The sequence below is a fragment of the Etheostoma spectabile genome, unplaced genomic scaffold, assembly GCF_008692095.1.
Source record: "Etheostoma spectabile isolate EspeVRDwgs_2016 unplaced genomic scaffold, UIUC_Espe_1.0 scaffold461, whole genome shotgun sequence".
Classification (NCBI taxonomy): domain Eukaryota; kingdom Metazoa; phylum Chordata; class Actinopteri; order Perciformes; family Percidae; genus Etheostoma; species Etheostoma spectabile.
In genome coordinates this window covers 265,678-290,755 of record NW_022605614.1, presented here as the reverse complement: position 1 = coordinate 290,755, position 25,078 = coordinate 265,678, and the positions used below count along the sequence as shown (strand labels likewise).

General features: G+C 40.6%; 1 protein-coding gene and 1 long non-coding RNA gene across 10 annotated transcripts in view; one reads left to right on the top strand and one right to left on the bottom strand.

The window, feature by feature from the left end:
- LOC116686737 (actin-binding LIM protein 3) overlaps positions 1-16,932 on the top strand; it is a 45,422-nt gene extending 28,490 nt beyond the window's left edge. For 2 of the 9 annotated variants that reach the window (XM_032511768.1, XM_032511767.1), the window contains exons 7-23: positions 258-345; positions 459-517; positions 613-684; positions 3,585-3,746; positions 4,738-4,767; positions 4,914-5,040; positions 6,993-7,088; positions 7,391-7,441; positions 12,183-12,317; positions 12,495-12,565; positions 12,783-12,948; positions 14,096-14,125; positions 14,436-14,491; positions 15,052-15,118; positions 15,214-15,224; positions 15,354-15,434; positions 15,825-16,932. In XM_032511768.1, coding sequence (XP_032367659.1) covers positions 258-345; positions 459-517; positions 613-684; positions 3,585-3,746; positions 4,738-4,767; positions 4,914-5,040; positions 6,993-7,088; positions 7,391-7,441; positions 12,183-12,317; positions 12,495-12,565; positions 12,783-12,948; positions 14,096-14,125; positions 14,436-14,491; positions 15,052-15,118; positions 15,214-15,224; positions 15,354-15,434; positions 15,825-15,938 — 1,416 coding nt within the window. In that variant the 3' untranslated portion in view covers positions 15,939-16,932. The remainder of the gene's footprint in view (positions 1-257; positions 346-458; positions 518-612; positions 685-3,584; positions 3,747-4,737; positions 4,768-4,913; positions 5,041-6,992; positions 7,089-7,390; positions 7,442-12,182; positions 12,318-12,494; positions 12,566-12,782; positions 12,949-14,095; positions 14,126-14,435; positions 14,492-15,051; positions 15,119-15,213; positions 15,225-15,353; positions 15,435-15,824) is intronic. The other 7 variants (XM_032511769.1, XM_032511771.1, XM_032511770.1 and 4 more) reach the window with 7 other exon arrangements.
- A 2,959-nt stretch (positions 16,933-19,891) lies between these two features.
- The window catches only part of LOC116686745 (uncharacterized), a 22,068-nt gene continuing 16,881 nt past the window's right edge, over positions 19,892-25,078 (bottom strand). The window contains exon 3 of the long non-coding RNA XR_004331344.1: positions 19,892-19,903. This is a non-coding gene — a long non-coding RNA (uncharacterized LOC116686745). The remainder of the gene's footprint in view (positions 19,904-25,078) is intronic.

Below are 25,078 nucleotides of genomic sequence, written 5' to 3'. Positions count from 1 at the left end.
CACACTCCAACATTTTTTCTCATGTGACTGACCTACAGGGATCTTTGCTCTGATTATGGCATGGGGGAGAATGGGTGGTGGCTACCATGTGATTGCTGTATGCTGATGAACAACTACAGGATATGCAATGCTGTCTCAGTACATTATGAGGCCAGTCGTGGTCAGGTGATATACAGTAGGAAACATATAGAGATATTGCCCTGCATTACATAATAATTTATGTTTCATCACACCTTTCACTCCTCTCCTCCTCACAGGCGGGAGGGAAACACTACCATCCGAGCTGCGCTCGATGCTCCCGCTGTAACATGATGTTCAAAGAGGGAGAGGAAATGTACCTGACAGGTGAAACTTAATCCCAATACATTACACACACTCATCCACACTGAGGCATGCGGCTGTAGATGAATGCATGACGTGTGCGAACACCAAAAGCCAATCCGTCTTCTCTTCTTCAGGATTTGAGGTGTGGCACCCATTATGCAAGCAGGCAGCGAGGGCAGAGAGGAGACTCAGGGTGAGTTAGAATTTGAAATGAAAACATTGAGATAAAAGGAAAACTGTAATTTCCTTACTCCTCTCGTTTCTTCTTTGTCTTTTTGTACCTCACAGCACAGACGCCTGTCAGAGGCCTCCATCTCTCCACCGGGCTCCTCTATAGGCTCTCCCAGCAGGGTTATATGCGTGAGTAGCATGTAACTTTGCATGCTTTTGATCACTTTTAGCTGCCACTGCCACCAAGCTTACCCTAAAAAAAGCACAATTTCTACATCAGAAACACGAGCACTTATCCTATGCTTAAATGGTTAAGCACCAACCCGAGAGGTCGCTCACTCCCTTGGCCTGTTCACTTGTCTGTGTCCTAAACTCTGTTTTCAGTGATGTGGCAGCAGTTAAACAGAAGATAGAAATGAGACAATGTTAATGGTTTATATCTGGGATGACATCTCCAGTCATCAGTTCCCAGAAAGTACTGATATATAGTGATTTGCATGTCAAAAAACATGTGGAGGTCAGGTTACAAATGGGTGAAAACTGGGCTCAATTTGGATTAAAAACTACACATATTCAGCAACTAGATTTGCACAATGGATAACAGTATCAGGTGGTTCAAGGATGGCAGAGTCAGGCAGTTCACCACTTTAGTCCAAAACTAACATTCTCATTTCATGGATGCCGTTAAATGTTGTGCAGACATTTTGTGTTCCTGAGAGGATGAATCCTGATGATGTTGGTGATCACTTGAGGTTCCAATTAGCACCACCAGCAGGTCCAATCTATCAAACATTGAGTGAAATATATAAACACCTACTAGACATTCATGGCCCCAGGTTTTTATTTTGAGTGACATATCTAAAAAATGATCAGATAAATGACCATAGACTTGTGCACAGATATTCCAGGTCCCCAGAGGACGAATCCTAATGACTTTGGTGATCAATTGACATTTTTAATCTAGAACCACCATCAGCTCATGGTAACATTCACACTGTGAGCATGTTATCATGCTCATGTTAGCATTTAGCTCACAGTAGCATGCCTGTAGACTGTGTAGGTCACAAAGAAGGTATTTCTAATGCACTTGAACTTGAAAACCAAGACACATTAATGTGAATTTTAAAAATAAATGTTAACCACCCATCTAAAAAAAAAACTATCTCATATTTCAACCAAAACCCAATTTTAAGCTAAACACTTAAATATGTTTTGCTGTGCAAGTCACCAAATCAGTGCTTTCTATATACAGTACAGTATAAAGAGGGAGAGAGACTATGGGCAACATACCAGCTTTATGTGAACGCTGTCACTGGGGACTGCAGAGTTGGACCAGTTGCATTTCAAAACCTGACTTATAGACATGGTGTCCAGTAGGGCTGGGCCATTAATCGAAATTGTAATCGCGATTACAATTTTGGCCCACAAAAAGATTATGTTAAAAACAGTTTTTTCATATTGCGTTTATGCAAGTAAACTCTTATTTTGTCTTGTGTTCTGAAGGAAAAGAAAATGTTCAAACAGCAAAAGTAAGAAGGGAAGCTTTCCTGTTGATTTGTTTAACAGTTTCACTGTTTTTTTAAGTTCAATTATTGTAACATCTTTCCAAAAGACAATCAGTAATCGTGTGAAATAATCGTGATTTCAATATTGACCAAAAATAATGGTGATTATGATTTCTTTTCATAATCAAGCAGCCCTTGTGTCCAGTGTCCCACCTTGCTGCTGCATGTCGGCGGTATTAGCATGTCAAGGGTTGTCTGCATGCACGTAGGAGTCAGGGCCCCCTGCTCCGCCCTGCCCCGCTCTGCTCTCATCTCACAATCAATGACCTTTCTGTTTAAGGTGATGGATGAGAGAGCAGCGTAAGCACGCTTGTCCTCCATACTGCCTCCTCTCCCTCCCTCCCTGTCTCTCTCTCTAGCTGTCTTTGCTTCATCTGCTCTCTTTCTCCCACATGCTGAGCCCTGGAAGGTCACAAACTTACGTTGCTGTCTGTCTGTCTGCTGTCAGGTTCTGCAGCATACATGTGTACTTTTGATGAGCACGTGCACACACAAATGTGCGTGTGCATGCTTGTGTGTGCCTCATCAGCTGTTTTTCATTCCTCTCACCACTGCATAGGGCTGGGTACTGGGGCTGAATGGCCTCCTTAGTATCCTCTATACTAAAGATTAGATACAGCACATTTTAAGTAACCTCAATTTACAAAACAATACGTACTTCCTGTCTCCTAAAGGGGCGTGGCCTCGTTTGAAAGTGTAGTGAACATCATGTGGATAGATGAAAAGTTTAATTTTTATAATTTATTATTATTTTCTTTTGCTAACTTTAGATATTTATCCAGCTAAAAGAAATAATTAGCATCGCAGAGATTAGTTTTGTGGGGGGTTCACCAGCGTTAGCTTCTAAGTGTTGAGATAGGTGGCTAAACCCAACCCTGTTCTTCTTCTCCTAAACCCAAACTCGTTCTTCTTCTCCTAAACCCTGTTCTTCTTCTCCTAAACCCTGTTCTTCTTCTCCTAAACCCTGTTCTTCTTCTCCTAAACCCTGTTCTTCTTCTCCTAAACCCAACCCTGTTCTTCTTTTTCCTTTTAAATAATTCAAATATATGAAAATACATTTTTACCGTAATGTGTATTGTTATATTTTCTTTTTGATAAAGCTAATGTACGTAGTTTCTGTTTCCCCCATAAGGAATTCTACGTAATGACAATTCTGTTAGTGTGTCCACATGATACAAGCCTTCTGTGATTGTACTTCACCCCCACCCTTCCTCCATGAAGTTGCTAGTAGCTAAGGAAGACACGGAAGAATTAAAAAACTTGTTGGACTCCTTAGGAATGGCTTGAATGTAACAAACGTTAATTTTTACAAAGAAGTTACGCTCTGAAATTTTAATATGAATTTTTATAAAATTGGTATTGAAAAAGTATCGTTCAGGAACTAGTATCAAATATGTGTATGTATGTTTTAAAATGTTTGAACGCTACCCAGCCCTACCGCTCCATGATCTGCGCATACTGTGCATTGTCCATTTGGTTGATGTTGTCTCTGTCTTGGTGGGTGTATGTGTGTCCTCTCTCCAGGCCAGAGTGGCGAATCAGATCCTAGATTATAAGGACCTAGCTGCCCTGCCAAAGGTCAAAGCCATATACGAGGTCCAACAGCCAGATCTCATATCCTCCTCATACCAGCCCTACCACAGATACAACTCTGATGACAGGCTAGACACTTACGGCTATGGGGAGGTACTGCTGCTACACACTCCAGGCCCAACACTAGGCTCATCGCTGTTTTCAGGAGAAACACTTTGCTTAGTATTTAGATGGAGCTGTGCAGATATCCTGTAGTTCTCATTGTTTTAGTTTTTTTTTGTTTGTTTTTTAAACTTGATGCATTATTTTGATTTGAGGAAATAGAAATTTGAAAGGAAAATTGAATTTCAAAATACAATACTCAAAGCAAACACTTTAAAATATTAAAAAGATAATTGTCTTTTTTACAAACAGTCCTTGAAACTTTCAGTAAAATTTAATTTAAAGGTTATGACTATTTTGTGTGGAGTTACAAATTGGTGGTTATAAAACACACAGATAATTCACAATATAAGGTATCCAAAGTAGCCTCATTTATTTTAGTTTTCTATTTGACAAAAACTCTTTTTGGACATACAAGGTTGTCGACCGACAGCGAGGATGAGCGCCATACTAAAAGGAATAGTTCAAAATCTTTTGAATTACATATATTCATCGCCTTGAGATGTGTTTGTTCATGAAGCTAGAGCCAGCAGGTGATACACTTAGCTTAGTTTAGCATAAAAACTGGAAACAAGGGGAACAGCTAGCCTGGCTAGCCTGGCTAGCTTGGCGCTACTCACTAGCCAAGCCAAAAAAGGAATAGTTCAAACAAACCACAAATTGACATTTTTTTGGTGAACAAATAAGACAAAAGAGGTACACATTGTAACTGGTATGCATCTTCTGATCATACTCAAAATGCCGAACTGTTCCTTTAACTGACTTTAAAATAATCATAAACGGTGGTCATCACTTTGTCCCATGCAGAAACCCCCACCAATCATCCATGTAGGATCAAACAAAACATTAATTGGGTTTGGTTGATTGACTCTTCGGTCTTTTGTTGTGATTCTATAAATACATGAAATATGAGATAATGATTTTGTTTCACCATGGTGCTAAAGTATAAATGGTAACTCTTCTCTCTCCACTGATTCTCCAGTCACTTAGGACACTCTCTCCTTATTCTCAGGTAAGCATGCTCCTCAGCAGAGCTCGTAAGACAAGTGACAAGTTTCAACAGGTGAACTGTGGACATGTTGACCTGTCTCTAAACTATTTGTCTCCTCGTTTCCCCCCTACTCTTTTTCTACTTTTACCTCACCTTTATCTTTTCAGGACTACGACAGCCTGGATATAAAGCAGAGGCGGTGTTCCAGTCCAGGTTATATTGACTCGCCGACATATAGTCGCCAAGGCATGTCTCCCATCATGCCTCGCTCTCCGCAGCACTATGCCTACCCTGGTAAGTCACTCCCCGTCGTCTGCTGATTGTCTCCCAGTTTAAAAAGTAGAAAAGGAAGTCAGTCATTGTGTAAGTGAAATGCACTTTGAACAAAGTCAAAGCCCAATGGAGTTTCTGAGCTAAGGGAATGATTCTACTGAAGTTGAGTCATTTAAAGGAATAGTTCAACATTTTGGGGAATATGCCTTTCTGCTGCCTGGCTGAAGATTAAAACCACTCTAAGACTGGCATCTGTGGACAAAATATTTATTTCAATTTCAAATTGAAAGTCCAAAGAGAAAACAAAGCAAGAAAAAATAAAAGGTTATTATTTTATTATGCTTCTAGGAAAAATCATGCCATAATTAAATATAAAAAAGAAAAAGGAAACATAAATGCTTAACCCTTGTGTTGTCTTCCTGTCAAAATTGAAAATCAACACTTTTGTTAATGCTTATTATCAGTGTTTTAAACTTTTTGTTACGTTTTTCTCCTTTTTTCAACACTTTTGCTGCTTTTTTTCAATGTTTGTCACTTTTTTCAATGTTTTTTTTGTGTGGAATCAATCATGTTATTATGGGTAATTAAAAAGAACATTGATATGGGAAAACAGGTCAACTTGACCCGAGGACAACATGAAGGTTAAACTGAAATATTTTATTGATCGAGAGAAACATCAAATATAAAACTTAAAATGGAAAATAGAAAAGCTTAAATTTAAATACTTAAATTAAAATCTCAAATAGGAAAAAAAGAAATGATTTTATATTAGTCTTGGCACTTTATAATTTTCAATTTTATTTTTTGAATTTTACATGAATTTTGGAAATTGCCGTTTGACATTTTATGATTCAACTTTTTCATTTTGATTTAATGTTTGGCTTTTCATTTTGACTTGACACTTAGGAGGCTGGGGGGAGGGTCTGAAACTAAAGGGGTGCAGAGCCATCTTATGGACAGCAGGGGGGCTGACTGCTGGGGAGTACAGTTGAGGAGGCGTGGCCCAAAGGCTGGGGGGAGGGTCTTAAACCAAAGAGGTTCAGAGGCACCTTATGGACAGCAGGGGGGCTGACTGCTGGTAGTAGAGGAGGCAGGGGGGAGGGTCGGCTGACTGCGGGGTCTCTGGGACTCACCGGCCACCAAGCAGACCAAGCTGGCTGTCACGTCAGACTGGAGCTTCACTAAATTCACATCTGAGACTTTTTTATGCAAGAAATTAACTGTTTAGACTTTGAATATGGGCAGTTTAAAAAAAACTTTTTCAAATGTTAAATTCAAAAGATAAAGTTGAAAATTATTATTATTATTAAAAATAGTATAAGTATTTCCATTTCATTGTTTCTATCTTCCATTTTGAGTTTTATATTTGATGTTTCTCTCAATCAAAATATTTCAGTTTAAGCATTTATGTTTCCTTTTTTAAATTTAATTATGGCATGATTTTTCCTAGTAGCATAGAAAAATAATAATATTTTTAATTTGATCTCACTTCTTTTCTCTTTCAACTTTCAATTTGAATTATGAAGAAATATTGATTGTTTAGATATCAGTCAATAATAAAAAGTTCTTTAGGAGAGATCGAGTCGCTTGTTATTTCCATTTGTATGTCATCCCCACTCTTCTATATTAACAACGGTAGTAGTTGTAGTGGAGACAGCAAATATACACATGCATCGCCTTGGGGCAGAATCTTTTTTCACTTCACTCTGAAAGAGTTCTCATGTGCTGCAGTTGCTCATTGGCTGTCATTTCATTTAACTCTTACACATGTGCATTGACACTGTACTTACTGGAATAGGAAGGCAAGGCCATAGCCTTGGTGATTGCACAAGTGAAAAAGTTATCCAATGTCACTTTGTAATCTGAATGAATGTCTAGGCCGTTTGGTTTTCATCTGCATGGTTAAGACTTGTGTTAAGGCCTTCCTTCGTGTTCATGTTTCCTTTGCTGTGATTGGCTGTGGCTGGCTGCAGGCTCTGAAAGTGGCAGGAGTTCACCTTATTACGGCCAAGAGGGGCGGTCAAGCACACCCACCACAAACCAGCCCCCTAAACATTTTCATGTACCAGGTAGGACTCCCCATCTCTTCATTGCAGCACTCTCAATCTCATAGATATTTTACTACGTGGAGAAGATTTCATCTGTCCTTACTACCCTTTGAAGTTCCATGGGAATCAGAGTGTGTGAACATGTGACTAAGTCGTGTGTATATACTGTACATAATTTCTCTGGCACATTCTCCTCATACTGCATCTTTACCTTTCCTTACAACCATCCCTCCTACCTCCACGTCGCCCCTTCAGATCATCCCGACAGAAGACTCCTTTACTCCTCCATGTTTCACCTCTCCATCTCCTCTTTCTCTCCTCAGCCACAGGGGACCCCAACATCTACAGGAAGCCTCCCATCTATTCGAGAACGGGTACAGTGCAGTTAGCCCCGCCTTAGCCTGCCTGTCCTCCTGTCAGTTTAGTTATTTTGTGTTAGAGTACTCCATGTAGATGTTTGTACTGACCTAATGATGATTTTAACAGCCTCTTGTGATTTTACAATAATTACGACTGATGCTCCAGTTGTCATAGAAACATTTAGCCCTTCTTAACAAAACCAGACAAATGGAAAATATTGACTTGTGCTTAAAAATGCACAAAGGAAATAGAGTTTGACTTGAAGAACTTTTTTTTATTGAAGGTGAAGATCACTTAGACTTATTGAATTGGTAACTGTCCAAATGCAAGAGCAATGTTTAGTGTGCATGCTACAAGCACATGCCTGCTTCTGCGTGCAGCTCCTGCAGCACGACTGGAGCTGGAATAGAGCCTGAATGAAGTGAAGGTTGCTCAGGCGTGAAAAGTGTTGAGTACATGGGACTCTGAGGACACACAATTCACCAGAATAGAACAGAACAACGGCACACGGCACAGTGGCAAACTGTATTATAACTGGAATTTATATTTGCTGTGGAGACTCAGCCTGGCCTAGTTAACCAGTGGTCAGGGTGTTATTTAAGATACTGTAATCGGAACTGTTTGAATTCAGACACATCTGCTGCGTCTGAATGTCAACAGAGAGAGTAGGTGAGAGAGACGGAAATCTGATTTCTAATTGTTGATTTTCCTAATTGTGTGGAATTATGTTACGTTATATATATTGTGTTGTATGTTCAATCAAATACTCTACAGCTGCGAGGTTAACTCAAGATGGTATTTTTATTTATTTATTATAAGTCAGTGAACTGAAATGCAATTCAGCCATCTGGATAGTGTGCTTCAGTATAAACATTAACATTCAAGAAAAAGATTCACTATCCCCTTGTTGCATCACAATGTTAAATGCTTTTCATCTGAGAGTTACAAGGTTCAAGACCTCCTGCAGGAGCAGAGTTTATATGTTCTCGTCCTGCATGTTACTGTGTGTGTGTGTGTGTGTGTGTGTATGTGTGTGTGTGTGTTGGTATTTGTGTGGTAGTTATTAAACTGTGCGGTCGTGTGTATTGACACTTTCCCCCTATGTCTTAGCGATAATTAGTACATCACTGGCCATCATTTTGTCTCTAAAGAGTAAAGTAAATGGCAAGTTCAAAAACCGTTAATACGAACATTTTGGAGCAGTGTTGATCCTTCTCGTACTTTATGTCCTCCTGAACAGCAATTGATTACTATTTTCTGTTTTAGCACTTATCAGGATTGATGTAAATCTAAAGCCAAATGTGAAGTTGTGTTGCTATGTGCATCAAAGGCCTGTTATGTACTACTCAGTTAACAAGTAAGCTTCGTCCTGTATAGAGAAGGTCTTGGTGGCTTGGTCCTTGTTCTCCATATGGGAGCTCTTACGTTGTCACTCCTCCTTGGGGACGTTCCAATAATGTTTCCCTTTTCTTTTCACTTCTTTTTTTATTGCATCCATTCACTTTTATTCACTTCCCTCCACCTTCTGCTTCACCTTACCCGGTGACCTTGCCACTGTAAGTATCTCCCTCCTCTCGCTGTCTCACTCAATGCCGGTAGATAGATATTGTTTATCTCTGTATGTGAGTGTGTGTACGTATCTTTCTTTTTGTTTGTCCTCCTATGTCAAAACGGCACAGCCATACTTTCTCTGACAGAAATTTCAATCTGCTGTCAAACTGAATGGTTGAGGGTACAACCGCAGCACTGACAGCCAGATTCATTTTACTAATGAAGAAGAATAATGGATGTGTGTGTGTGCGTGCGTGCGTGCGTATGTGTGTATGTGTGTGTGTGTGTGTGTGTGGCAGCTCGCCCTGTCATCAAGCTGAAAGAGTGTGTCCCAGAGATGAGAATGACGATGACCATCGGTGTCATGCATCATGTGCAAGGGAAATTCAATGGCTCATGGATCGGGGCTGGCATGGCTAATGGCTAGCAGAGTGAAGAGCGATCTATCTGACATTACACTGCATGTCACATCCATTGACTCCCATTGACTGTGCTTTAGTGCAGAGTGGCATCAATATCATCACCTCACACTGCTCGTGAAACTACTGTGTGCCTCAGGCTGAGCAGTAACTGAACTAATTGTGATGCAGTTGGCTGAAATATTGATCTCCTCTGACAGGAATGGTGGATATGTTGACTGTGTACATGTACTCTTGTTACATTTTTTAATACATTTTCCTCCTTATAGGGATAGTTTGACATTTTGGGATTGGCTTATTCACATTCTTGTTGAATACTAAATTGACACCTCTCTATCTCCATGCCATCTGAAGCTGGAGCCAGGAGACAGTTAGCAAAGCTTAGCATACAGAGTGGGGGAAAAAGCTAGCCTGGCTCTGTAAAAAGGTAATACAGTGACTTCACCGTAAAGTTGCCAGTTAGCTGGCGGAGAATAGAGAAAGTGGCTGCTCATGGCTATAACATCAGCTTGTTGTTTTGACCCTTCTGGTTTTGTATGCCTTAAACAAATTAGATATAATTTGTTCATTTGTGAGCTTTTGAGATGCTGACTAGCATTTATTTCTTTGTTGACTTTGGGACAGCAACAGGTTAGCTGCTTCCCCATTTTCAGTCTATATGCTAAGCTAAACCAACAGTCTCCTGACTAGAGACGGTCCTATACCATATTTTGCTTCCCGATACCAATTCTGATACCTGAAATTGCTAGAGCATAATCCCGGGAAACGTGATTCCCGGAAAATCGAATCAAAACTATTTCCTGATTCCCGAGAAAGGTTATGACAGGAAACAGGAAATAAAATGAAATAAAAAACCTGAGAGCAGTCTATAAACCTCCTGAGACCACAGTCTATAAACCACCTGAGACCACAGTCTATAAACCACCTGAGACCACAGTCTATAAACCACCTGAGACCACAGTCTATAAACCACCTGAGATCAGTCTATAAACCACCTGAGACCACAGTCTATAAACCACCTGAGATCAGTCTATAAACCACCTGAGACCACAGTCTATAAACCACCTGAGATCAGTCTATAAACCACCTGAGACCACAGTCTATAAACCGCCTGAGATCAGTCTATAAACCACCTGAGACCACAGTCTATAAACCACTTGAGACTACAGTCTATAAACCGCCTGAGATCAGTCTATAAACCACCTGAGACCACAGTCTATAAACCACCTGAGATCAGTCTATAAACCACCTGAGACCACAGTCTATAAACCACCTGAGACCACAGTCTATAAACCACCTGAGATCAGTCTATAAACCACCTGAGACCACAGTCTATAAACCACCTGAGACTACAGTCTATAAACCACCTGAGACCACAGTCTATAAACCACCTGAGACTACAGTCTATAAACCACCTGAGACTACAGTCTATAAACCGCCTGAGATCAGTCTATAAACCACCTGAGACCACAGTCTATAAACCGCCTGAGATCAGTCTATAAACCGCCTGAGACCACAGTCTATAAACCACCTGAGACCACAGTCTATAAACCGCCTGAGATCAGTCTATAAACCGCCTGAGACCACAGTCTATAAACCACCTGAGACCACAGTCTATAAACCACCTGAGATCAGTCTATAAACCACCTGAGACCACAGTCTATAAACCACCTGAGATCAGTCTATAAACCACCTGAGATCAGTCTATCAACGCTCTCTGCTTCTGGAAACACACCTCCAGAAGAAAAGAAAGGGCCGGTTGAGAATGCGTTGGAAACTAAAAGAAATCTGGAGTCAAAGTTGTCACGAGTCCAACGCAACGCTGATATACTTTTACTTCTTTTCCTGCCTATGGCCCTGTCCATTTGCAGTGCACAGTTGTACATTTCTGTGGGTTGTTTTCTTTCATTTAATTGAACTTGTATGTGGTTAAAAGTGAAATATGCCGCCTTTCCCTAATAAAGAAATATTTTGGTTAACTTCGAGTGATTTTTCCTGTTTGCAGCCAGAGAATGGGTTTGCTTTAATAGAATGGTTTAAGAGTCATTCAATGGTTTACTTTAGCAGATTTTGTTAGTTTGTATAATGGAGTTCTGTAAAATAGTGGTTTAATACTGGTTGCGTAGATTTTCAGAAGACAAGTCCCAGACATTCTAGCTGGTATTTCATAATCATCGCTGCAGCGGACGTCACGCACCCAGCTCGCCTGGTCACGCAGCAGAACTGATCATTGGGTCGTCTTCTCCCGGGATCTGATACATCGAATTTTTGGGGAAAATGTTAAACCTTAGAACTTGCGTATGAGCCGATACCGAATACTGATCTGATACCAATGTGTCACATATTTTATTATGTTTTAATAACTGTATACTACTATCCTTGTATGGATGTGATTTGTTGTCGGCCTGGCTCAGGTTAAACACAAACAACCAACGCCACAGAATTTTCTTTTTAATCCATTTTGACAGTCAGTTATGACAGAAAAAGAACATAAATGAACTACTTCAACGAAGATTTTCTTAAGGGCTTTATTACGTGGTATGGGATTGGCATAAACTCTGGTACTTCCCGATACAATACCAGCATTTTAGGCAGTAATATGAGACAAGATATAGACAAATATGAGAGTGGTACTGATCTTCTCATCTAACTCTTGGCAAAAAAGTGAATAAAAATACTGTATTTCCCAAGATGTGAAACTATTGCTTTAACAGAATTACCACTTACTTTAATCCTGTCTGTTGGCAAAACCTTCTCTCTCATAACCTGATCCATTTCTTCACAGACAATCATGTGGACACAGCCACCAAAAGCAGGACCAGTGAGGACATCCTCAGATCCTCCAGACTGTCCACCTACTCTCCTGAGCCATACACCCAGTCAGAGTCAGAATACTACCCATACACCAGCTCGCCCAAAGGTACGAGTCATTTCACTCAGTTTAGCTGCATTTTTTATTTTTCTGCTGGACCAAATACAGCAATAGAAGTGCAGTTTGTTTTGTAACTGTGTCATATTTATTCACTCACCCACTGTGTTCTACTCTGAACTATATATTCATGCAAGGGAAATCTCTTCATTCTGTTGTCTCTCTCAGCCTATCGGGCGCCGAGAAGACGCTTCTCGACGGGAGGAGATGAAGAGAGTTGGAGTCACAGTCTTCAAAGAGTAAGTGCTTCATTATTTTCTTTCTCTCTTTCTTCAACATCTGGTTGAATAAAGTCACCTCCTCGGGAACACCCATAAATAATGCTCTTCGTATGGTATGACGCCTGAACTATCCACCATTTGCTTCTTTCTCCATCTTGGAAAAACACTGTACATTAAATTCGCCAGTTTTCTTTACACCTCTTTTCTTTTTTTCCTTTTCTGCCTCCTTTCTTAGATTGGGAGTGGCATTGGGAGGATGATCCTAAAGGAGGAGATGAAAGCCAGATCTGGTTCCTATGACAACGACCCCTGGGGCAGTGCAAGGAATTCTCGTAGTGGGAGCAAGGAAACACTCACTACAGGCTACGGCACCACGGCGTACAACAACACTGTCAATGGATGTAAGGATCCACCCTGCCCCCTGCGCATCTTCCTCCTTGTCTAATCTTCTTTCTGATTCTGCAAGTTCATGCCTGTGCAGCCATGTCTTTGTCCTTCCCAGCGTGATCATATATGTTGCCACAAGGTTATTTAATTTTTTACGAGCCTCAATATTTGCTGTCATCTGGGTTTGGAGTGAGGGCAGTGAGGTTGTGGATGCAGGTCAGGGAGGGTCATGGCTGCTGCAGGCGGGGCGGTTTATTGAGATGGAAAGATAGTTGAACAGCTGCTGCTGAACCTGTGGTAGGCCGGCAGCTGCAGCAGATGTCATTGTTGTGGCAATATCTGATCAAGCCACCGAGAGAAGAGCATTCAACCAGGTGTGCCAGGACCTGAAGCTACCAGAGTTGTCTCTGTGTGCAATAACCAAGCTTCAATGGTCAAGCTGCATTTTAGGACTGCCATGTTAGCTCCTAACATTCATTCTGTCTCCATCACTATCCAATGGTTCCTTTCTTCTTTTCACGTCTTTGCTTCATCTCAATATGCGTGCTTGTTTGTCCTCCTCTCGCTCCTGATATCGCTCTTTGTATTCTACTCTGTTAACTCTCCATCTTTCTGTCTATCTGTGTACCTATCACACTCTCTCGCTGTCACAGCTGGTGTCCCATATCCTGGTTTATTTATGAGCAGTAACATCTCTCATTAAAGCTGTTCCTCTGATGGGTGGGGGACACAACTGAACCGGACTCTGTAGGCTATGGTTGAAAGGCAACAAAGGCTTGTAACCATACAAGCTGTGTTGTGCGATTAGATGGTGGTGTGTGCAGTGTGTCTTTGTGCTTGCATGTTTGTATGTTGTTTTTTATTGATGAATTTTATTTCTCCCCCTCTACCCTGAACCAGTCCTGCCTGGCCTCTTTCTGCCGAATGGCTCCTTTGATGTTTTGTGTCCCTCCCAGGGCTTGATGGGTACCCAACTTGCATCTTTTCTGTTTCTTTGTTACGCCTCTAACTAGACAGATGGCTGTCAGAACTCTATAGCCACTTCCCCTGAATAATTTTGGGGGAATTTAATCAGCATTTAGAGTAGGGCAGATTATAAATGCATTGAATTTTTGCAATAAGGAAGATGTCATGTAACTATATGATCTCTTCATTTCACAGCTCCCAGATCTCAGTACAGTGCTGATTGTGGTGAGTTTATCATTTGTATTTTATAAATATTCTAAAATGATTTGGGCTTCATGCAGACTCCCTCAGTTTGTGGTTCATGGTTATTTAAATAGTAGCTGTATTCATATTTAGTTTTTGATTGGAGGTTGGCATTGGGTCATAAACGAAGGGTTTGTGATGGATTCAATGACCTTACATTAACAAAGCTCCAGCATTGTGTGCACACATCTGCAACTTCAGGAATTGTTTGGTTAGACATGAGCACCATCTTCTGGCACTGACCTGTCATTGATCACATGATTTCAATGACTACATGCTTTCTGTATTTTAGATTCTGTTTGTAAGTCTGCATCGCTGCCAGGATACGGACGTAACGGCATCCAGAGGGTGAGACCACAGTAAACGAGACACAACGCAGCATAATTAGCTTTATTAATTATATATGCTTGGGGCTTATTTTTGATGGGTCTGACATCTTTAAAATTGCATCTGTTATATGAAATAGCCATTAACATTGACACACTAGAGTTGAGTATTGTTAGGGCTGTTGTTATTTTCTAATTTCATGCAATGTCTTGCTAAAAATGTATATAAATTCTTTATTAGAAATGATTTTTGAGGGCGTCCTTAGTGACATAAATGAACAGTACAATCACAATTAGACACAACAAACTAAGACGGAGAAAAATAACGAAATAAAGAAAAAAAGCATCAGGATCAGGTTGACATACTGAAGTGAGAATTAAACTGGTTTGTGGTAATAATATTGGAAGTGGTGGTTACAGTGTTAGCATGTTGTTGGACAGGTACAGTTGATTCTGTAATAAGAGGACAGGGCATGTTACAGGTAGGTTATTCCAATCTGAGGGGGCTTTAAGCATAAAGGCTTTCTTAGCTGTAGAGGTCAACAAGCCAGAATCTGTTCATGTCCCTCCTTACACCTGCAGCCTCAGAGTGCTGACTGCTACCAGTACCAGTATGACAGTGGCAGTGAGGTCAACTGGGGAAGCAGAGGTAAGATTTTAAAACACCTATCCCCTATTAAATGGAAGCAATTAATTCTACTCTTTTTTACATTGTACTGACTCAATTTTTTTCATTTCTCTCAGCAGAATACACGGTAAGGCTTTAAATTAATCATTTGAATGATTAATTCCATGTGAGTTAGCCTATATGTTGAATAAGCCTATTGTTATTGTAAATAATGTCCGAGGTTTGATAAAGCATAGCTGCCTTCCCCTCGCTGCAGATTTACCCCTATGAGGAGCTCATTGTCACCACCAGAGGCCGCAACAGGCTGCCCAGAGACGCAGACAGAGCCAGGCTGGAGGTCAGTTAGAAATGGAAGAAGTTGTTCCTGGTCTAGTTAAAAAGTGGCGCCGTAGCCAAGATTTTAGAATACAAAAGCAGAACAGGCCACCAACCAAACACTGTAAAATAGTTTTAGTATTTTAAAGTATAGTATACAGTATATTAATTGTACTGTTTGTTAATTGTATATCCTTAAATTATGTTCTGGTGCCAGTTATGGAATTCTGGTAAAAATACTATGTGCTTTTTCTTTTTTTGCTTAAAAAACAATGTATTTGTCTTTTTGGAATTACAACCTTGATGTCAATTGAAACAAAGACCAAGTTAGATTAGAGGAATAGAGACTTGAATGAAAAAATGACAAGTATAATGTATTAACTTTGTCATCTCTTTGTCATTGTGTTCTCAGCGTCACCTGTCCCCAGAGGAGTTCCTCCAAGTGTTTGGAATGACTGTGGAGGATTTTGACAGGCTGGCTCTGTGGAAGAGAAATGAGCTCAAGAAACAGGCCCGACTGTTTTAATACCATACACGTCCGTTGAATACTGCCATAACTAGAGGAAGAAAGAGATAGGTAGACTTCTGCTCAGTTCACTGCCATGGCTGAGAACCTGTTCTAGATCTCCTCAAATGACCCACCAAGTTCTGGTCACACCAGCGTGAACTTCTAAGATAGGGCCTACTAAGGTACGGCCACAGAGCCATCATGCACAGATGGACTGATAAACTGTTACATGGCCAGAGTGGTGTGTAAGCAATAGAGCCTGCGGTACATAGTGATGTGCTTTTCTTAAGCCTGAAGGCTGGAGGAAGGCATGGCTGTGCCCCTATAAGGTCACCTGTGGGGATGTCTGTGACCAGAGCTGCAGGGCAAAAACATAAAGAGGAGATTTTTTGGCTTTGCCTTATTTGTTATGCTCTCTTAATTATGAGTGTGCAGCACCAGCAATCTTAATGAGTAGAATGTAGATACACTATATCATTTATGAGACTTTATCAGTGTGAATGATTAGATGAGAAGAATGAGTGAGTGAGCATACAGCATCACTTTGCTTTGGTTTACAAGAATGCAGTTTGTTTACCTATTTTTTCCTTTTCACCTGAAATACTGTGTCCCTTTGGTTTACACTAATTGATATAGAATACAACAAGTAACAATCTGAGATCTAGATGCAACTTTTTTAATTGTATTTGTGACCTGGATTGATATGTGTGCAAATAAAAAGCAAAGTGAGAAAGCAAATACAGATTGGCAAATCACTTCCATGTAATGTTCTGGTTAAATAGGTGAAGGTCACCAATATCATATCACTGTCATATCAACCATTTCACTGTGCAGCTGTATGGTAACCTAAAATCATGTGCAATCCAACACATGAAATACATACAGCAAACACCAAGCTCCATGCTTTCCAGCTCATTGCAATATAATAACGTACTGTTTTAGGATGAAGACTGTATTCACCCATACATTTACTATTATTAATATTCTTTTTAGGAATAATAGTCCTTTTATTTATAGTATTTTGTAGCCACAGATATTATATGAAATATCACAATGAAACACTGCAAGGTATTTAACTTACTGACAAAGATCCAGTTTACTTCCATTGAATACTTTTATATTTGATTTACCAAACAATTCAATTCTTGAAACAAATTCAGTGTCCTAGTTTTAATTTTTATTTTATTTGTCACTGGAAAAGAAAATATTTCAAAAATTTTATCTTGACAGTTAAGGAATTTTAAGGCCTATTCTTTTTCTTGTTGAGAGATAAACGAGAAGGTAAAGGTTCTATATTGTCACAGAAAAATTCATTCTCTGCATTTAAACCATCCCTCAAGGGATCTGAGTCAGTGCCTTGCTCATGGGCACCGGCACATGGAGAGAACATACAACCCCCACAAAGAAAGCTGCTGCCCCCGCGACCCGATCCCGGATAAGAGGACGAAGATGGATGGATGGATAAATAAACAAATAAATAAATAAATGTACGTACATGCTACGTGTTTGTTAGCCAAACTAATGTAACTGCTAGCTGGCTCCAGCTTGCTAAATTGCATAACGTTATTGTACTGCCTTGAAGGTTGTATTACACCCCCCATCTAGTAAGACACCCCCCATTAGATTACATACCATCTAGTACACCCCCCTTAGTTACACCCCCACATTAGTATACACATCCCACATCTAGTATACACCCCCCATCTCGTATTAACCCCCAATCTCTAGTATTACACTCCCCATCTAGTAATACACCCCCCATCTAGTATTACAACTCCCCATCTAGTAATACACCCCCATCTAGTATTACACCCCCCATCTAGTAATACACCCCCATCTGTATACACCCCCATATAGATTACAACCCCATCTAGATACACCCCATCTAGGATTAAACCCCCCACTCCCCCACCATCTATTAGTATTACACTCCCATCTAGTAATACACCCCCCATCTGTATTACACCCCCATCTAGTATTACATACCCCATCTAGTATACACCCCCATCTAGTATTACACTCCATCTAGTAATACACCCCCCATATAAGTAAACTCCCATCTAGTAATCACCCCCCATCAGTATTACACCCCCCATCTATTATACAACCCCATCTAGTATTACACTCCCATCTAGTAATACACCCCCCATCTAGATTACACTCCCCATCTAGTTACACTCCCATCTAGATTACACCCCCCATATAGTATTACACTCCCCATTAGTAATTACACCCCCCCATTAGTATTACACCCCCCATCTAGTATAACCCCCCCATCAGTATTACACCCCCATCTAGTTTCACTCCCCATTAGTATTACACCCCCATCTAGTAATCAACCCCCCATCTAGATTACACCATCTAAACATATAGTATACACTTCCCATCTAGTATTACACCCCCCATCTAGTATTACACTCCCCATCTAGTAATACACGCCCCATCTAGTATTACACTCCCCATCTAGTAATACACCCCCCATCTAGTAATACACTCCCCATTTAGTATTACACTCCCCATCTAGTATTACACTCCCCATCTAGTATTACACTCCCCATCTAGTATTACACTCCCCAACTAGTACTCCCCATCTAGAATACTACTTAGTGTAGTGGGTTGCTGACTTTAGGACCCAGCAGAGAAATGGTCTGCCTCGGGTCCCTGACCAGCGGATCTTAAATGCATGGCCGGTATCTGTCAGCGGTGGCTCCCTCCCATAGACCCATTTATACATCTATACATTTCTATAGGCCGGCATTCAATGTGACCAGCATCACCAGCGGAATAGAAACCAACGGCCCTGAATGTAAGTTCAGACTTTTTCATCCTGAAACACTGCTGCAGAAGACCCTGAGTGGGGAGTGTGTGTTTGGCTCTCTTTGCAGTTATACAAAGATAGATTTAGATATGCATGTTGGTCTTTTGTGTTAATTGGTCATTTTCTTTGACTGTCACGGTGTGTGTGTGTGTGTGTGTGTGTGTATGTGTGTGTGTGTGTGTGTGTGTGTGTGTGTGTGTGTTTCCTTCGTCCCATGAGATCCGACTGCAGCACGCTCAGAGGCTCTCTACGCTGAACTGATTTTACTAGGGACATATGGGATAATTGCTGGGTAAATGTACACCTAAGATAATAGTTAGATTTAGTTTGTCCCAACTGCACTTCATTTATTTTAATATTCTCTAAATGTAGGCTATATTCCTTCTGTGTGACTTCAGGAATCTGATGTCCGCGACACTTCTCTTTTCCCTATTTTCCCTACTCCTGTTGTAAATGTAAGAAGACACAATGGTAGTGCACTTTAAACACATGAATAATGATGCTTTGGTTCCCCCCCCCACACACACACACGCACACACACGCAGCTGCTTGGAGAGGCAGAGAACCAAGTGCTCATCTGAAGTTTGACTGTTGTTGTAGGAAGGGAACTGGACTCCTACATCTGGATGTGGAGATGAGATTTCTGCAGACACCACCAGCAGAGAATTCTCCATAGAAATCTCTGAAGTGCTCCACTGCTTTTGTGTTGAAATAGCAATACAAAATGTGTTTTTTCTGGGAGGCGTACATTTGCCCCCCTGCACAGTACAACATTCCCACATTGTAACTGAAAACAAATACACTTGCCCCCCCCCCCGCATGGGCTTTGGTGGTTAGAAAGATTAGAAGCAACAGCTTTATCAGGGCTTGGTGTGAACCAACTCAGCATTTCAAATATGAAGTTGTGATTTGAGTTTCTAGTTTGAGGTTTGAGTCAGTTTGCAGTGTGTTTATAGTTCAGCTGATGTTCCTGCATCATGGTCCTGCTTTGAGAGCTGCAGAGACGTGAGTGCTTTGTGTTGCCAGCCGCCAGCAGGTAAACATGTGAGAGGGATTATAGCATGCAACGTAATGGACATGTTTACTCATCTGACTAGAGGTGAAAGGAAATTGGACAAGCTGCATACATGGTACTTAATTTTACTTCCAGCACCTTTTTGAGGGCCTCTTTGCTTTCAAAAAAAATATACAATTTTTTAGTCACAATGCCACTGCCTTTCCTGTCCATGATTTACTAATTTGCCATCCGTCCTCACCTTGTCAGTGTATGTGGATTATGTGGAGGTTACTGGTGTGTTTGGTGTGTACACAATGATCTAAAAGAGTAACTATAGAGTAAATATAGTTACACACACACAAACACACACACACACACACACACACATGCAAACAGGAATTTAGCTTGACTGACTTTCTATCTGAGCTTTGTATTTGTGTAAACGCTGCAGGAAAAACCGCGCGATGACGGCTGGTGATCCCTGGGGTGCACCCTACTGTTTACGGGGTCTGATTGGCTGCTGCTAAATCCCTTTTCCTCCCTTGTCTTAAATAAGGCTGTAGTAAATTATATTCTATCAATTGATTGTTCAGTTAATTGTTTAGTCTACACATACAGAAAATAAATGGCCTTTACAAGTTGCCAGGTTCTAGAGGGGCAGTGTGTAGTACTGCATTAATTTGTTTTGGGACATTGAGCAAGCTGTTATAGTATAACATATTAGACTTATTTTCAGCTGATATGGGAAACCTGTTGTCAAGAGTTATTTGGAGTTGTGTTTCACGTCCACCTGACAAATTTAGGCTAGTATTCTTAAGCAGCTGAACGCTCCTCTACTGTGTGTTCACCAGCTAATTGCTAACTCGTTTGTTGTGTACAGTGGGTTCACTGTAGCTTTTTAGTTGTTGCTGACAACAGTTGTCTGCTGCTGGTGGAAGTGAGGTTGAATGACCCAAAAGAACAGTTGCTGGTCATAAAATCATAACAATGAGCTGAAAAGTGCTAAAAAGTCCCCTAAAGCTGAGGAGAACTGTAAAGTTGATCTTCATTCATTACGACTGAAGACCATAACATCCCAAGTCATTTGAGCTATTGTTAGAAAATATTGATGAGTGCAGCTTTAAATTGATCAGTTATTTGTCTTAAAGGTTATTCCTTTTCTGACCCCCCAAAGCTTGCTATGTGGAGTTACACAAGCTCAGATATCGAGCTTGTTAAAGTTGTCGAACGGCAGGTATGAGATGAATGGTGGGAGCTTCTTCCAGTGATATATCCAAGCCAGCTGGAGCAACAGTGTAATAAAGGTTTTGTTTCCACAGTGGCGTCAGTGTGCACTGTGAGAAGCAGAGCACCAGGTGGGTGTGAGAGGGGAGAGGCTGTCCCCAAAGAAATGCATTGCAGTGATGGGATTGTCTATGATTAAGACCAGCAGATATGATGAATTGTGACTATTGTCAGGATATTTTGGAGCATATGGAAGAAGGTGTGGACAAAACAGTAATCTTCTGTGGACTGCACAACGATGCACACATGTATCATAGTACTCATGTACGCACTCGTCTGCTCCATGTGCATGAAATCCCTACTCCATCCATGTCTCTCCTCTATTGAGATGGCTCGTTTGCATAACTGCATTCCACAGAGAAATCTATGAAACAAGAACCTGTGTGTTTGTGTGAATGTGTATTTGCTTGTGTGTGCCTATGGGAAATCAGTTTTTTCCACCAACAATGTAGTTGTTATTCACATATAAAAGCAACCAATGGTAATGAGTAACAATTTATTTTTTCATGATACAAATCTAAGTCATTAGGCTTGTGGAGAATGCATTTGGGAAATAAACATGGATTTGAATTAAAACATGATTTCAGTGGGAACAGGCTCGCAGGGCAAAAGAGTCCAAATAAAATGCAGTCTGCTGGCGTCATCTAACCAGTGGTCAGTGACCTCACTATGTGTGCATGTATGCTTTATTACTTATTGTGTATGCTGCAGTTTGTATTGTCACATTACAAAAGCAGAGTTTGTGAAAGTGACCTATTCATTTAAGTAACACTACTCCATTATTTCAAATCCTAGGTCTTGCTGTCCTAGTTTTAGCTAATGTAACTTAAATGTAATGCTGTCACAGTCCAGATTTTGGATGCAAATGCTCAGTTGGAAGCAGCTCTCCAATGGAGTCCGATGGGGCCGAGGACACAGGTGCCTTAAAGCTCATCCTGTGTTTCAGTTTGATGTCAACACTACTTTTACGGTTATTGCAGATTGTTTGTTGCCAGTAGGCCTGCACGATTCAGGGGGAAATATGAATCATGATTTTTTAGCTTGGAATTGATGATTTTTTTTCTCACAAAGTATGTTTATTGCACACATGAACTATGACAAGACCAAACTAATCGGCAGTACCAAACTATTTTGGCACCTATATCACATTGCACATCACCACAAGCCTGTATACATAGAGGCTTTTTTCACACGTCATCATTGTATCTTTAAACACAATTTTAGGAGGTACAATGATCATATGCAGGCTGCGTGAAACGGGGAACCGAAAACAAGCTACTAAAATCTTTTTGGAGGGGGCCCGATGAAGAGAAGGGAGAGCGTTGCAGCCAGTCTGTTTAAAACTCACGGAAGAAAGTAGTAGCGTTTGTGATGCAGTGAGCTTGTAAAATTAAATGAGCATCAGTCATGTAAAAAATAAAAACAATTAAATTAAACAAAATTTAAAAAAAATCAAAATGATTTAAAAATTAAATCGTGAAAAGGGTGACTTACGATTGTGATTTCATAACAATGAATCGTGCAGGCCTAGTTTCCAATCACATTAAACATCCAAATCCCATGTTTTGATTGGACTGTTAAAAAGCTGGCTGTGGTTTCCTTGGCCTCACTGGACTCTGTTAGAAAGCACTCCTGTCTCTTCTCTCTGCAGTGCTTGGTAAATCTTGTGTTTTTCCAACCAATTGAAACACGAGCTATAATAATAAGGGGTTATAAGGAGAGGGAATCTCCCTTCCATATATATAATTTTTTAATTATACATGTAAGGTTCACAAGTTACCTAGTTTTGCTTGCTCTATTAGACTTTATCAAGAGTTTTTTTTACATTAAATCAGTGTGCAGACATGCTGACACTCATACTTACAGTACATTATATTACATACAGTATGTTGTGTGTGCATGTACAGTATTACTGTATATAAATATATATATATATATATATATATATATATATATATATATGTGTGTGTGTGTGTGTGTGTGTGCCCCATCATGCATGAGCTGTAAATCAGGTTTGAGTGAGGACCAGCCCTATAAAGAGTGGAAATCCCCTCTTTAACCCTAGTGAGATGAGAAGATCACTATGATTCATGTGCCTGATATATGTGCAGGTTATTTGTATGTGCACGTGTAGGGGTGCACATTTGCATGGTATGTAGGCAATGGTCGTTCTCTGCACAGCTGTTTATATAGGGTTTCCGTGGAGATATGCTGCACAACATTACAGCAGGCAGCTGTAGAGTGAGTATTGCACTTTAGAAACGAGGTGTTTCTTCTGTTGCAAAAAATCCCAAATGGAAAGAGACAGCTCCTTTCCCCCTTGGTGTGTGTTTTGTGTGGGTGTGGGTGCTGTGTGTGTGTGTGTGTGTGTGTGTGTGTGTGTCCCTTGTCTGTGCAACATCAGTAAAACAGTGCCTCCACTTGCAGAATAGCATCCTTCTCAGTGTGTGAATACTTTTGTGTGAGGGAGACATAGCATTGTGGTGATCTCATAGGACTGAGGGCAGATACGGGATCTGAATCTTACTGACTGCACTGTAGTGGCTTTGTCTGGCAGCTGGCTGAGTCAAGCTCTCTGTGCCATCTCAGACCTGAATAAATCAGAGAGCAGACAATGAAAAATGAGAAAGAGGGGAAGGAGGTTTAGCAGACAGATACCCTCTACATCATGGACACTTCTGTGAACTTTCAACTTTGACCTGAGTCCATATTGAGAAATACCCCAATGCAACTGTTGCCACCTGGCCATTGATACTGTTCAATGACTTCTAGCCATCTGTCCATTTTTTATACCTTCTTTTTTCTGTTCAGGGTCACTGGCACGATCAGCCTATTTCATAATACATTGGAAAAAAAGACGGGGAAATCCCCTTCATAGCTTGCCTGCCTATCACAGTGCTAAACAAGCACATTTGATACAGTAGATTTAACACGACAAGGGGAAAGTATAGGACTACAGCAGGAATGTAATTGGCATTAACAGCTTCCTGGGGATAGAAGGGAACACTGTCACACAAAGAAAAAACAATGAAACACCTTCTTTGTGTCAGGACATTATGTGCTGTAAAAGATTCCTCATCACTTGTTCTCCTCCATGTCACATTATACACACTGAAAGTTTTCCTGAGCACTCGTCTGATACCCCACAGCCATCAGATTTGGCCATTACAGAGCTAACAATTTATAATTTTATCCCAGGTTTAAGTTTATTGAGGGCGCTTTCACACCTGTAGTTTGGTAGACTGGGTACGATTTGGGGGGGTGAAGTTGCAAAATATTGGCATTTTTTTTTGTTTGGTTAGCATTCTCACTGCACTTTGTCAAACGCAGCAAACATTGTAAACAAATGTCACGCGGTATTCTGAGTGAAACTTGCCAACACTTCTAGTCTCCAAAATAATTGAGCAACACAATATATGTAACGGCTTAGGTTTTCTGGTTTTGCTTGTGTTTAGATATTTTAGAAGAAGGCGAGTAATATGAGCAGCTGACAGACAGCGAGTGAGGGAGAGGGAGGCCTGATGAGAGGGAGATGATGATGTTTTGTCACCTGGACAACGAGAGCGATATTATCATATTATAAGGTTATGGATTTGACAGTTATCATTCATTATTGGTCCTTAAATTGTGTGCAAGGTTGAAATCGCAGGCTTCTAAATGCATTGTCTTCGGTTCACTTCCAGTATTTGTGTCGGATCACATTCTGACCTGAAGTGAACCAAACCCTAGAGCACTTGAGACTCCAAATGTCAAGCGGACTAAAGATTAAGTTGTTTGGTCGGCACCAGAGTTCAAATGAGCTTTCACACCACGCCAAACAAACCAAACTATGCAACACAACTCTCCAGGGTTCATTTTAAACGGACCCAGGTGTCAAAAGCGCCCTAAAACAAAATCCCAGTGAATAAACTTAGTAGATGTTAGATGGAAAATGAGCAGCATTGCTTTCCTAACCTGACTTGGAACTCAATCTCACTGCTGAGATAGTAGCTCCCTGCCTCTCACCTTTGTGTGTGTGTGTGTGTGTGTGTGTGTGTGTGTGTGTGTGTGTGTGTGTGT